Source organism: Monomorium pharaonis, chromosome 5 (genome assembly GCF_013373865.1).
Source record: "Monomorium pharaonis isolate MP-MQ-018 chromosome 5, ASM1337386v2, whole genome shotgun sequence".
Lineage (NCBI taxonomy): Eukaryota > Metazoa > Arthropoda > Insecta > Hymenoptera > Formicidae > Monomorium > Monomorium pharaonis.
This window is the reverse complement of record NC_050471.1, coordinates 7,411,345-7,424,481: the sequence shown is the minus strand read 5'-3', so window position 1 is coordinate 7,424,481 and position 13,137 is coordinate 7,411,345. Positions and strand designations below refer to the sequence as shown.

At 37.3% G+C, this 13,137-nt stretch overlaps 2 protein-coding genes across 2 annotated transcripts; one reads left to right on the top strand and one right to left on the bottom strand.

Moving 5' to 3' along the window:
• Positions 1 to 84: 84 nt before the first annotated feature.
• Positions 85 to 12,625, bottom strand: LOC105833676 (succinate dehydrogenase [ubiquinone] flavoprotein subunit, mitochondrial). The gene is made up of 9 exons (XM_012675594.3): positions 11,958 to 12,625; positions 7,981 to 8,404; positions 4,580 to 4,978; positions 3,674 to 3,842; positions 3,423 to 3,589; positions 2,885 to 3,111; positions 2,468 to 2,612; positions 2,068 to 2,372; positions 85 to 1,866 (listed from the first exon to the last, which is right to left on the bottom strand). The coding sequence occupies exons 1-9, from the start codon at positions 12,027 to 12,029 to the stop codon at positions 1,780 to 1,782; spliced, it is 1,995 nt and encodes a 664-aa protein (XP_012531048.1). The 5' UTR covers positions 12,030 to 12,625; the 3' UTR covers positions 85 to 1,779.
• On the top strand, positions 6,022 to 7,669 carry LOC105833677 (HMG1/2-like protein). The gene is made up of 3 exons (XM_028192758.2): positions 6,022 to 6,651; positions 6,716 to 6,934; positions 7,187 to 7,669. The coding sequence occupies exons 1-3, from the start codon at positions 6,499 to 6,501 to the stop codon at positions 7,307 to 7,309; spliced, it is 495 nt and encodes a 164-aa protein (XP_028048559.1). The 5' UTR covers positions 6,022 to 6,498; the 3' UTR covers positions 7,310 to 7,669.
• Positions 12,626 to 13,137: the final 512 nt, after the last annotated feature.

The window sequence follows — 13,137 nt, the reverse complement described above, 5'->3', positions numbered from 1 at the left end:
TCAAAGCATCTCAAGCAAGATTATTTTGTAATCCAGCGTCAGATACATTGTTTATGACCAATAAATAATCCACTCAATAAACTATTTAATTCCGTCAGATAAAAGGTGTATCAACGCTTTATTGACATTTTCGCGATTTATGTACATTTCCACCATAGCTAAATAACACGCTCACACAATCTTTTTTACAAATCGAGCCTATAGTATTTTGTATGTCTCTGTGCCGCGTTCTAATATTTCATTTAACTCACGTTCTATAAAGTACATAATATCAGTACGACGTTGAAAGACAACATAAAAGTTTTAATCCATAAAATTTAAATACACACATGTAATTATGATTGTAATACTCGTTTAACTTCGTGTTGTCCTTTTTTGCATTTATCTAATATTTGTTGTAATAATACCAAACTTGACAAAATAAAATAATTATTTCCATAAATTATTTTGATAATAAAAAAGTCTCTTGTTAAGAGCATTTTTTAAAATAAATATAATTTTTACAGTTCTATATGTAACAGATTCTATAAAAACAAACATTAATATCGCTTCTATGTTGTCTTGTACAATATTTAAGTAAACAGCCGCAATGAAAAAATACGAGAATAAAGATACTGTTAAATAAATTTTAAATATGTTTATAATTGCATTTGTGCGTAAATAATATCTATAGATATGCCAATTATACTTTGATACTTTTCAAGCAAAAACATAAGAACTTATGCAGAGCATGTCAATTATAATCAATATTAACTTATTTTATTATCGATTTTTTAATAGGATTACACCCTAAGTATTTAAAAATAAATCTTTGAAACAATTCTTCACAATGGTAAAAATATATATAAATAGCTACAATGAGCATCAAATTGATATCAAGAATACAATCGTATTGAAGTCCAGCAATACAGCATAAAAATACTATCGCGTATAGCAATAATTTTAAATATCAACGCTTTATTTTTAAATAAAAATATTACTAAATTTTTTACATTTAAATTTACAATCTAAAGATTTTATAATTTTTAATTTCACAAATATACAAAAAAAGTGCATAAAAGATGAATAATTATGAAATATTAGTTCAAAAAACAAATGTACTATCAGCGAAGTTCTTGATGACCTCTTGAAAAGTTTGGAAGTCTTACACATAAATTTATAAACGAAAGATCAAGTAAAATGACCTTTAATTGAGTTTTTCGTTGATATTTCTTTATCACTGCACGCGAAATTTTATCACTGTACGTCGTACTGTGACCTGAGCGCAATGAAAACATGTAATCAGATACATTGTACTATATTACAGGAGAGAAAACGCATTTCCTGAGAAGATCCATGTTTTATGGACCTCCTGTTACATACCGCGAATAGCTCTATTTTTTCGACTATTACTTGTTGAATTGAGTACCGATTCCGCTGAGCGAGATCGTGCATACTCCCTCATGTAGACGAGAGGACAATAATCTCAGCACTGGCATCCTACAAGGACCATTAATCTTGCTCGCGCGACTCGCGGCGCAAGCGAGTGACAAGAATCAACTTTGGTGCATAATGAAATTCGTGTGTATATGTATATGTGTGTGAAATAAATTAATTAACAGGTTTGCTGCGCAATAATAGTTCTAGCGCGAGGTGATGTTTCTTTTGCGCTAGGTAATTGATCTAAATAATGCTTAATATTAGGCTGCGATCGAGAATTGCGCTGAGACCGAAATTCGGTGGCGATTGATGAAAGTCCTAGGACGATGGATTTTAATATTGTCCCTTTGTAGAATTAGCCTAGTAGGAACGAATCGCTGGCGGAACCGTTGCGCATTCCTCTTGATTGAGCGTAACGTCGATTACCGGTCTATAGTCGAGAGATACCTTAAATAAATGAAATGGGATTACAAATTGCGAAATAGATAAATTATCGATAAGTATTAAAATAGAGAATAATAAAAATCTACTAATATAAATATTAAACGGAAATTACAAATATAAAAAAAAACGGAAAAAAACATTCATTAATACAATAATTGTTGGATAGCAATCTCACTACTATCTGTAGATTGAAATGAAAAGTACCTCTCCTGTTCTCAGATTGATCTTCGATAACGTGTGCTTCCTCCAATGTTGATCGAGCGGTTTCGGTTGCTGGGTTTCAATCGATTTACTATAATCTAATTCATCGATTCTCTGTTTATAATCCTCGCGAGCGTGTGCACCACGACTCTCTTTTCTATTCTCCGCCGCAATAATGGTCTGCATCGCATTGATCATGAGATTTTGTAACTCGAGCGTCTCTATTAAATCGGAGTTCCATATTAAAGACTTGTCTGAAACTTTTAGCTCGTCCAGTTTTTTGTAAAGGTCGGTCATCTTTTGACAGCCTGTGAAAAAAAATATGTTTTTCACATAATGTGTTACACGTTTTTAAATTCGACGCGCAATTGTGTGCGAGAAAAACATGAACAGTCTTTTTTACCTTCTTTTAAGCTGTTAGCGTCCCTGAAGACCGCTGCGTGCGTTTGCATGGTCTTTTGCATAGTCAGCCTCAATTCTGCAGTAGAAATGGAACCGTTGGCGTTTCTGACCCAGTCTAAATTAGCTACGGTCTCTTCACCCGCGTTCTAAAACATACAAACAAAATGTTATCCATACATTACGTATTATTTGTCTTCCAATAAAAATAAAATGTAAAATATAAATTTTAGTATATAAATACTAAGTGTCCCAAAATTTACAACTCAAAATATTATAACAAGATAATTTCAAAAACTTCAACAAAATAATTAACTAATTCTTTATATATCAAAAACTATTGTTAAAAAAAAATACAATTAACTATATCTTATTTAATTTTTCGAAAACTTTCTTGCTATCTAAAATAAGATAAACTTACAGGTTTTAGGGGCCCGATTGCCTCGCCAGGTTTGTTCTCTTGGGCAATAGTTTTAGCGCAAGCACGTCCGAATACGACTAAATCCAATAAAGAGTTGGCACCCAGTCGATTAGCTCCATGAACGGACGCGCAACCTGCCTCGCCACATGCGTATAAGCCGGGCACTACTTTGTCCTGATTATTTTCCCTGGTTAATACTTGACCTTTGTAATTCGTTGGTACACCTCCTGCAAAGACAAATTAAATATATCATTTATTAGCATATTGATTGCATATAAGCCCAACAAACACAGATATAACTGTTGCATAATATATATAAACATAATCTAGTTTTATCTAGTTATATGACAGTTATATATTTTATTAATTATTAGCGTAATTTGCTATATATAATTTGTGCATAAATATTTCTTAATAAAAAAATATTAACTTTAATATTCAGAATAAAAAGTATTTTTTTTTATTAATCAAAAGTCATTAAAGTTAATATTCATTAGAACCATTTACAGTCTTTCAACACTTCAGTTAAATCACATACCCATATTGTAATGGACAGTGGGTATGACTGGAATAGGTTCTCGAGTTACATCGACACCAGCAAATATCATCGCTGTTTCTGAAATTCCTGGCAGTCGAGCGGCTAATTGTTCAGGTGGCAGATGATGTAGTTGCAAGTAAATATGATCCTTTTCTGGTCCAACGCCTCTAAGCAAAGAAAAGGAACTATATTTACCACGAATATTTACGAAGACGCGACAAAAGACGTGTCTTTACCAGTCGATGACTCACCTGCCCTCTCTAATTTCCATTGTCATAGATCTAGACACTACGTCGCGCGATGCCAAATCCTTTGCTACCGGCGCATAACGCTCCATGAACCTTTCTCCCTCGCTATTTACCAGATAACCTCCTTCGCCGCGGCTGCCTTCCGTGATCAGACATCCGGCACCATAGATACCTGAAATGAATGTTTACTGATTTATGTAAGGAATTAGTTTAAAATTCAATGTCAAAAATAATCGTACTTGAACACTGAAAATTCATTTCATTAAGAAGTACTCCAAAGTTTCTATATTGAAGTTCTTATTAATTTATAAAAATTATCAGCATATCTCAAATTTATTTATAGACATCTGTTATATTACATGGGTAATCTGATATCGAGATATTAGATATTAAGAGTGGTTAAAGTGTGTCACATCTCAAAATATTAAAAAAATTTTTTAATTTCATAAATTGTTCTAATTTTACATTTTAGTATCTGTGTAAAATTTGAACATAATTCTTTTATTTGTTTAAAGGTTATTTGATTTTTTGCTTACTTTTAATTCTTATGCAAATTCGCATTTTGAAGTACTTGTTTACAAATTTGATAAGAAAGTAACGTTACAAATTAAATAAAAATTTTTACTTACTAATAAAACTATAAAAAGTATTGGTATAAAAGCTAATTTGGACCCTTTTTACTCGTTTAAAAGTTACCTATCTAAAATTGCAGCAAAATAGGGTCGTTTTCGCTGCATTAAGGTAAATTTTTTATTTTTTTTTTCCTTTGCAATTGTTTTCAAGACGAATATTACAACCAAAATTTTTCGTCGTTGATTGCCGCAATAGCTTCTTTTTAAACTTGCAGTTTTTTAATTTTGATAAGCTTTTAGGTGGTATTGTAAAATAAAAATATTCTTAAGAATGTACCTGTAGGATGAAATTGCACAAACTCCAGGTCTTGATTAGGCAGATTGGCCCTGGAGACCATGGCAGTGCCATCCCCGGTACAGGTATGCGCGGATGTGCAGGAGAAGTAGGCGCGTCCGTAGCCACCGGTGGCGAGTACCGTGTTCTTAGCGTGGAAGCGATGCAGCGTTCCATCTTCCAGACAGATCGCGATCACCCCGCGACACTCGCCGTCCTCCATCAACAAATCGAGAGCGAAATACTCGACGAAGTAATTGCAATCGTAGCTCAGCGACTGACCATAAAGTGTATGCAACAACGAGTGACCAGTTCTGTCGGCTACGCAACAGCATCGATGAGCCTGGCCGCCCTTGCCAAACTTGAGGGATTGACCTCCGAAGGCACGTTGATAGATTTTGCCTGGACAAAGATGGTGTTTAATTAATTATTACGCAATGAAAAATATTTAGTTACTTTTATCAAAATTATAATGATACTACTGTAAATTATTTTCATTCTAAATCTTTAGAGATTATTTAAATGTAAAGCATAAGATTTGTATGTAAGGATTTGTCTTTTTCAATACTGAATACTTTTAAATAAATAAATTTTGCGGACAGAACTTTATCTGTCTTTAATGTTCCTTAATTTTCGTTTATTAGTATTGTTTGCTCTTAAAGTTAATCTGCAATGTGCACTTTATTTCCTGTTTCTTGTTTTTTGCGTCTTCGTGCACTGTTTTATCGAAATTGGCGAGATAAGTAATAGTTAACAAAAGAGACAAGAAATATGATTGTTGATAAAATAGCTTTCAAAGTTAAATGTGTTTATGTTCATAGCATTGAAGGTGTTAAGATATAAATGATAGGTCTTGACAAAGGCGCTTATCAAGGCTAGACTTATTCATGATAAATTAATGTAATAGACGTGTGGAATTTTAAGAATATCCTCTAAACATTCGTTGTGGTCCGTAACTTTTTATTTCATTATTTAAATTCTCAAGAATTATTGAGAATTAAAAATGTGAAACAAAGTAATAACGAATATATTAAAAACAAGTAATTGCAACATTCAAGTCTAATGATAGGCGACAATCTTCAATTGCCTGGCAACCGAGCAATAACATTTGTTATTTCCAGGGTGTTTTGAAAAATTCGCGTTTTATTTTTTCGATTGCGGGGGACAAATTCTTGCTTCCTACATTCAACTCCTTCTTATCCACGAGTAAGAATGCATTGATGCGTTTGCGTGAATATTGACCGAACAAATACACCTTTTTTTGAGGTCACTGTAAAATCATGGAGGACGACAGTAAAAGAGAAGAAAATAACGAGGTGACGGGAGGCGTAGAAGAGGATGGCACCGCGGGGCAACAAGACAGAAGTTCTGATAATCAGTACCAACAGATACCGAGACCCTCCTCCGGTCGTAAACGCACGCGAGACGAGTGAGTTACGTAAACACAACCGATCTGTAATTAATAAGTTGAGACATATGTAATATATGACATGTGATACGTGACAAATAACAATACCTCCAGATTGCTGGCCCACATAAACCGGATCTATTTTAACATATTGCGATTGAAAAGAAATGAGATTCGCCTGGGCCGCTATTCCGTACACGGTTACTAATAGTTGTCGGTTCGAAAACATGTTGCGCATATAATTTCATATATAAAAATACGTGCGCAACTTATTACGTGTACGGAATGAGGCCTATTCTGTAACTCTTAACGACAGTTCGGTATCTTTATATTGTGGTTGCGCAACTTTTTTGTCATATGTAATATGTGCGCAACGACAACGTAACGATATTGACACTGTCGTGAAGAGTTACAGAACTGTTGAAAATGCACGCGTGTCGTTCGCATAATTACATGTGATTTGTTTGTCATTGAGAAATAACAATTGTTATTTCTCATTTGTAATAATTGCACGATGCATCGTTTCGACAGAACAGACTCCAGGCAGCATGGCAGAAGGCCATCTCGCTCGCGATCAAGGTCGAGATCAAGATCAAGCAAGCCTACGCGAAGGAAGCAGTGGAGAAGCGCAAATGCCTTTCTGAACTTTATGCAAGACTTTAGGCAGGTAACGCAAAAACGATGGGGACAATATGTGTGAGCGTCATATAAATGGTACTGTCGAATCGCAGAATTATAATAAGGTAAAGAGCAAAGATCTGTTTCGCCTTGGAGGACAAGAGTGGCGACAAATGTCGTCCGCGGAGAAGATGCCCTATGTAGAAGCGGCCAAGTTAGCGCAGCAACAGTCGCAACATAACAAAGTCGCACAGCAGAACAAGCCGAACACCAGCGACTCCTCGAAAAAGCCCGAAAATCAAAGAGATATTCAAAAGAGGAAAGAACGAGAGGTTCGTCATCTACGCACTTCTCACATTTTTTGCACGAAATTGACATCCTACAATTTTTCTATGCATTTCCTTAAATCTTGTTACCAAGATTAAAATCGATTAATTATCAATAACTCATAGAAAAAAAGTTTACTGTATACATTTAACATTTATATGTCATTAAAGAAATGCCAAATTAGATAGAGCTTGATAGTTTTATTAATTATATAATTTTTTTCTTTTACCACAATTGTATGATCGTTTACGTTTCAGGAAAGAAAAGGAAGAAGACATTCCAGGAGTAGAAAGGGCGATTCCGACGCGGAGTCAGATTCCGCGACATCGGGAACAGGCGCGACTATGACCAGCGAGGACGTTTCGGATTTGAGTTCTTAGACGACAATTTATTAATTAATTAAATCGACAGCAAGAGTGTCACGAAATACGTGCACGAAACAATTTACTTCGATTACGTGTCTTGATTGATTAGTCCTTGGTTGTGTCGTTTTGAAATTCGAATAAAGTAAAAGATCTTCTAAAACAGGTTTATTATCAAGTTTCCTTTAGCTATTCTTTCAGTTTTTTCAACTCTATCTTTGTATAATATTTATTTGTGAATCTTTACACTCGATCTCTAATTATCGCAGATGCTGGAGAGATATGTAATATATATTTTACATTCAAAGTAAGTTAAAATTGTTTAAACTACAAGTTGCGTTAAAAATAAGTTAGAATTTTAAAAAGCATTATTTTTATAAATTAGGCTCATAATTTTTTTAAAAAATCATCTCTTCTAAATAATAAAACAATTTAGATTATAAATTTAAAATTTTATTTGTAAATTAAGTTTATGTAAAGCAACAAAGAATTCTCGATTTTTCTTCTTTGACATAGATACGTGTACATAGATACATTTTAATTGTCTTTAAAAAATGACTAGTCAAAGTTTCAAATTAACTAAATAAAAAGTTATTAACTTTAAGCTAGTTACTACCTAATCCTGTTTGTATTGCAGGTACATGATATGAAACAACTGGTCTATCTGTTTTATCTCCGTTCTCACTCACCGTCCGTGGTACGGCTGAAGGGCATGCCGCAGTTCTCCAGCTCGATGACGGCCTTCGGTGCCTCGCGGGTCATGTAGTGAATGGCATCCTGGTCGCCCAGCCAATCCGAGCCTTTGACGGTGTCGTACATGTGCCACTGCCAGTTGTCGTCCTCCATGTTACCCAGGGCGGCGTTGATGCCGCCCTGGGCGGCGACCGTGTGCGACCTCGTCGGGAACAGCTTGGTGACCACCGCGGTCTTGAAGCCCTCGGCCACGAGGCCGTAGGCCGCGCGTAGACCGGCACCGCCGGCTCCCACCACGACCGCGTCAAACGTGTGGTCCACCAATGGGTACTGCTTGGAGATCTCGTCGGAGATCTTGGCCGCTCGGTCCGGTGTATGGTGGAGCCTGCGGTTGCCGAGCAGAGGCAGTCCCAGCTTGTTCTGCAAAACGGAAGAGAAGAAACGGAGCATACCAAGCGAACCGCAGAGCTTCGAAGATTACGACTGAGCGCGCGCTTCCCAATTAACTCGATCGCTGACTGTGAAACTTCCACTTCTCTTCCGTAAAACTTTGTGATGTAAAACTCAAAGAGGTGAGATGAAAAATCTGTTTCGACGTAATGTAAAATTCGAATTTTATCGAAACAGAATTTAGAGTGTATACCGGTGTACCAGAAGGAATAAGAGAGAATCCAAGAAGCAAAGAGGATTAATCAATCTTTTAAAACGTTGATTTTATGTGGATTTTATGAACATTATAATATGACATTTTATCAATGTTTTTGAATTGTTGTAATCCTAATATTCCTAAATAGTAAAATTACAGTGTAGAAATATTATTGTTAACATTCCACTCAAGTATTTTTCATAATAACGTTGTGTACAACATTAAGAACTACATGTTTGAAAACATTACATGTTGTAAAATATAATAACGTGTTAATGATAATATCTTTCTGGAAAAACGATAGTTTATAGCTTCCTGCTTTTGCAGACTCTTAACACGCGGCTCGCCGAGGAAGCTACTAATCAACTTCCTTTAGGGTTTTAGAGCAGATTATTAGGTAAGACGTTACGTAGCCACGTCGTTATTTATGAGTCACAAATATTTGCGATTGCGTGTCTATACGTACGTACGCGTGTGTATTCAATTCGATGTTCTATTTGTGAGACAAGCGTCCTCAGGTATACATAAAGCGTAAATTCTCATATCATTTCTTTATAGGCTACATATTATAATCAAATATAATTGCCTAGTACACAGTTAAACATTTTTATATTATTTCTTATATTATTTCTTATATTATTTGATCCGTATGCGTTCACGACCAATTGTACAATATTACAAAACGTTTTCTGCCGCACAACAAAAATACTCCATTTCTTTTAGAATATAAAAGAATCATCATGATGAAATCAACATTCAAAGATAGGCATTAGATGAGCGAGCGGCTATTAAATACTTGTAACACTGAATGCTTTCGCAATGCACTTCACGGGAAGCTGACATAATATGCACATTTTCCTAACATTCCTGCGGAGTAATTTAACGTGTCTTTATAGACAATTGCTCGTAACTATTGGTTAATTAGTACTATCGTTGAAAGAGAAGTGTAGATTGCGTAACGAGTCTTTTCGATTTGCCGTGTAAACGCGTGGCAAAATAATTAAAAGTGATAAGTACGTCAACACGCTCGAGCATGGCAACTTACATATAGAGTGTGTGGAGAATTCCACACTCAGAGATTAATCTGAGTGTGGAAATTCCACGCTCGGAATTTAAACAATTTGTTCCAAAATTATTTATGAATTGTGACGAGAGCTACCGCCTATGAATTGTAACATTATATGAATGGGATAGCCAAAAAAACTGTAACAAATTTTTATAAAATGGGACTAATTTGTTGAAAAATCAAATTCCTTGATTTATCAAACCAACGAATGACATAGTATTAGTGCAAAACAAGTTCAAATCAAATCTCTTTAGATTTGAGATTCTAACACTTATATGTCATTCGTTGGTTTGATAAATCAAGGAATTTTATTTCTCAACAAATTAAAGGCCCTATTTTATATAAAAATTATTACAGTTTTTTTAGTTACCCTCTCCCCCTCCCCAACCTAACCGACAGCAGAAACTCCACACTCGGAATTTTGCTAAGTTGCGCTCGAGATATTTGTGGAAAATTATAATTTTCTGTGGCTTATCGTCAATCTATAGTGTACTCGTATTTAAAGATAAGACGAAGAACACCATTTCCATTTGATCCTAAGATACAGCGCGGTGATAACAATAAACATTTTCGACGTTCTCCCAGAAGCAAAAAAAAATAATAATTTAACATCGCCTTGATACGTTGAATTCTGCTCCCCAAAATATATGAAACTAATCCGACTGATTTGTTCTAACACTCGATCTCGTGTCGGGGTTTAAAGAAGGTAGCTTCGTCAAATATTTGTCTGGAAATTCAGGCAGATCCGTGTCGGTGTGATTTCAACCGTTAAAAGAGAGATATCGCGGAGGCACGTCGGTAATTCCGGCGATATATTCCCAGTTGTAAACTTCATTATCTTTTTAATAAAACGCTCTCGACGACGATGCATATAATTCGCTACCAGACGATAAGAATCTTTGATAAGAAACCTCGCTCGGCCTTATTTCGTAAGTATTTCGTACGCGATTAAAATTTGGCACGTGAAATCTCTCTCGAGAGCGTCGAAAATAAAACCCTCCAAAAAAACGAAGAAGACGCGAAAATAAATTCTCATTATCAATCGAGGAAATTCTGCGAATTTTCGCCAGGTGCGCGCCTCCCGTTTTCATTATCTCGCTGCTATCAGATTTTTCATATCGCGTATGTAGCTGCGTCCTCGGACAACACGCACACGTCGACGAAACGTCGTAAAGACGTACGTGCGTGAAAACGCAATGAGAGAGAGAGAGAAAGAGAGAGAGAGGATCTTCATGACGTGCGTGTTGTCTGGATCTTCGTTGAAAAACTATAATACTTGAAATCTAATTTTGAACTCCAATTAACGACTGCTGAAAATCCTTGATACAAATCCGAGGCCGTGCATATAATATATCCGATTCTTTTTATCTCGATTACTTTTTATTTTGTCGTGGTGCAACAGTGGACACTAAACGTCTTTCGTGTCAAAGGCGCGACCGCCAAAACCCCGTTTCCCCGCCGTTCTTTCGAATCTGATAATCTGGCAAGTATCGATACCTCGCTCAAATTAGTCGACGTCAACGTAAAAGTGTAGCTCTCGGCTCGACGTAGCTCTATGTAGCTATCGAGGCACCGTTAGACGGCGTCTAGCAGCCCCTGTCGTCGGCCGACGCGGCCGAGCATATGGAGAGGTATCCGGAGATCCGGTTCTTCTCACCCCGCGGCAAGGAGGGACCACCGAGTCTCTCTCTCTCTCTCTCGAGCGAGGGTGAGAGCATCCCCTCGGGTCGAAAGAGAGATACGCGAGGGGACGTGGCGGAGTGCAAACGCGCGCATTTCTTCGTCGCAGTGGCCTCGCGGCGCGCACCTTACGTAATTGATCGGCCGTTCTCGCGTGCACCTCACCACCCGTCGCGACGGCGAATAAAAAATTACATAAGAGCCGGAAGAAGATTCGCGAGACGTTACCCTGACCCGCGCGCCGACGAACGAGTCCGGATCCGACGTGGATCGGCTCTCACGGTTAGATTCCCTTTTTTTTTTCCTCTTCCTTTAAGATGGCGCGACGCCACTGAGTTTTCTAGGCCAGGTGCGCGTGGCCGAGAGAGAACTACGCTCTCGGGTTCCGAGAGTTCGGGGTTCGAGTCTCCCGGGGTAACTCCCGGGGAGGACGACCCCCTCGCGGCCGCCGATCGTCCTCGCTTCCTCCCCGCGAGGGAGGGACGCGGCCGATCGGCGGCGTCCCGTCCCGTCTCGTCCCGCGGGGTGAGAATCCCCAGCCTCCTACTATTGTTCGAATTTCGTGGAGCGCGAGTTCTCACCAGCGTCGCCGCCCCGGGCGGGCTGCTCCTCGACAGCAACGACGCCGACAGCTTCAGCAGCAACCCACTCATCCTAGCCGTCGATCTGTGCCTCTGTGTGCTCGGCTACTCTGTCCCCCGGTATGCCCTCGCGACAGACAGACAGACAGACCCCGCGCGTACGTAACACGCGACCAAACCCTCAAGGTATTATCGGCTCGGCTTCGAGATCCGCTCAACTCGGCGGCTCGACACCGACTGAGACGCCGAGCGTCGCCGGAACGCTGCGCGCGCACAGTGCTGCCAACGCGCCCGACGAAACGTCATTCCGCACACAAGCGTGTGTTTCGGATTCGCTTTCTGCGAAATGTGCGTGTGTCGAAAATATACCACGCAATTTTGAGAGCCGAGAATCCGATCTGAAGCATTTTCTATTCTCGATCGTCACGATTTCAATGTGTATTAGAAAATGAAGATATTACACGTGTCCGCGCGCGCGCACACGTAACCTCACTTTCAATCCCACGCACGCGTGGTAAAGCAGCAACGTGAAGTTAGGAGGGAGCTATAATTTCTCTCTATTTGAGAGATTTATTGTATATTTTTAAATATTTAAATCCGTAACAAATGTGCTTGTAAAGATATGATTTTTTTTAACATTCTAGCTTCGTTTTAGGTCTAGTAAACAATAAAATAAGCTGACAAGAAAACGTGTTAATATATTAATAAAAATCACACAAAATTATGTTTGCCATGTTATTATAATAATATAATAATATGTAACGCTTTCGCACAAATATGTTGCATTTATTAATGTTGTATATAATCGATATGAACAAACTTTGACCATGTTAATGTTTTTAAAACATATATTGCACAAATAAAGCTTTTAATTAACTTTATTTTTTAAAAACTCTATTTATATTAAAATATACACCAATTATATTTATGAAGATATTGGGAAAAAAACACTCAATGTATATAAATATTTTTTTAAAGTAAATAAATTAAGTAGGCCTTATTACAACTAAAATATCTTATTGTTAAATACAAAATTAACTCTAAAAACTTTATATAATAGATTTGTTTGTCTTTTAACTGCATTCCTTTTTATGAAAAAAGGGGGCAAGAAGAAAAATCTGGCAAACGTGAATGAAGCGTTGTTTCTTTGAACTAACTAAAGTAACTAAATGAAGCGGAG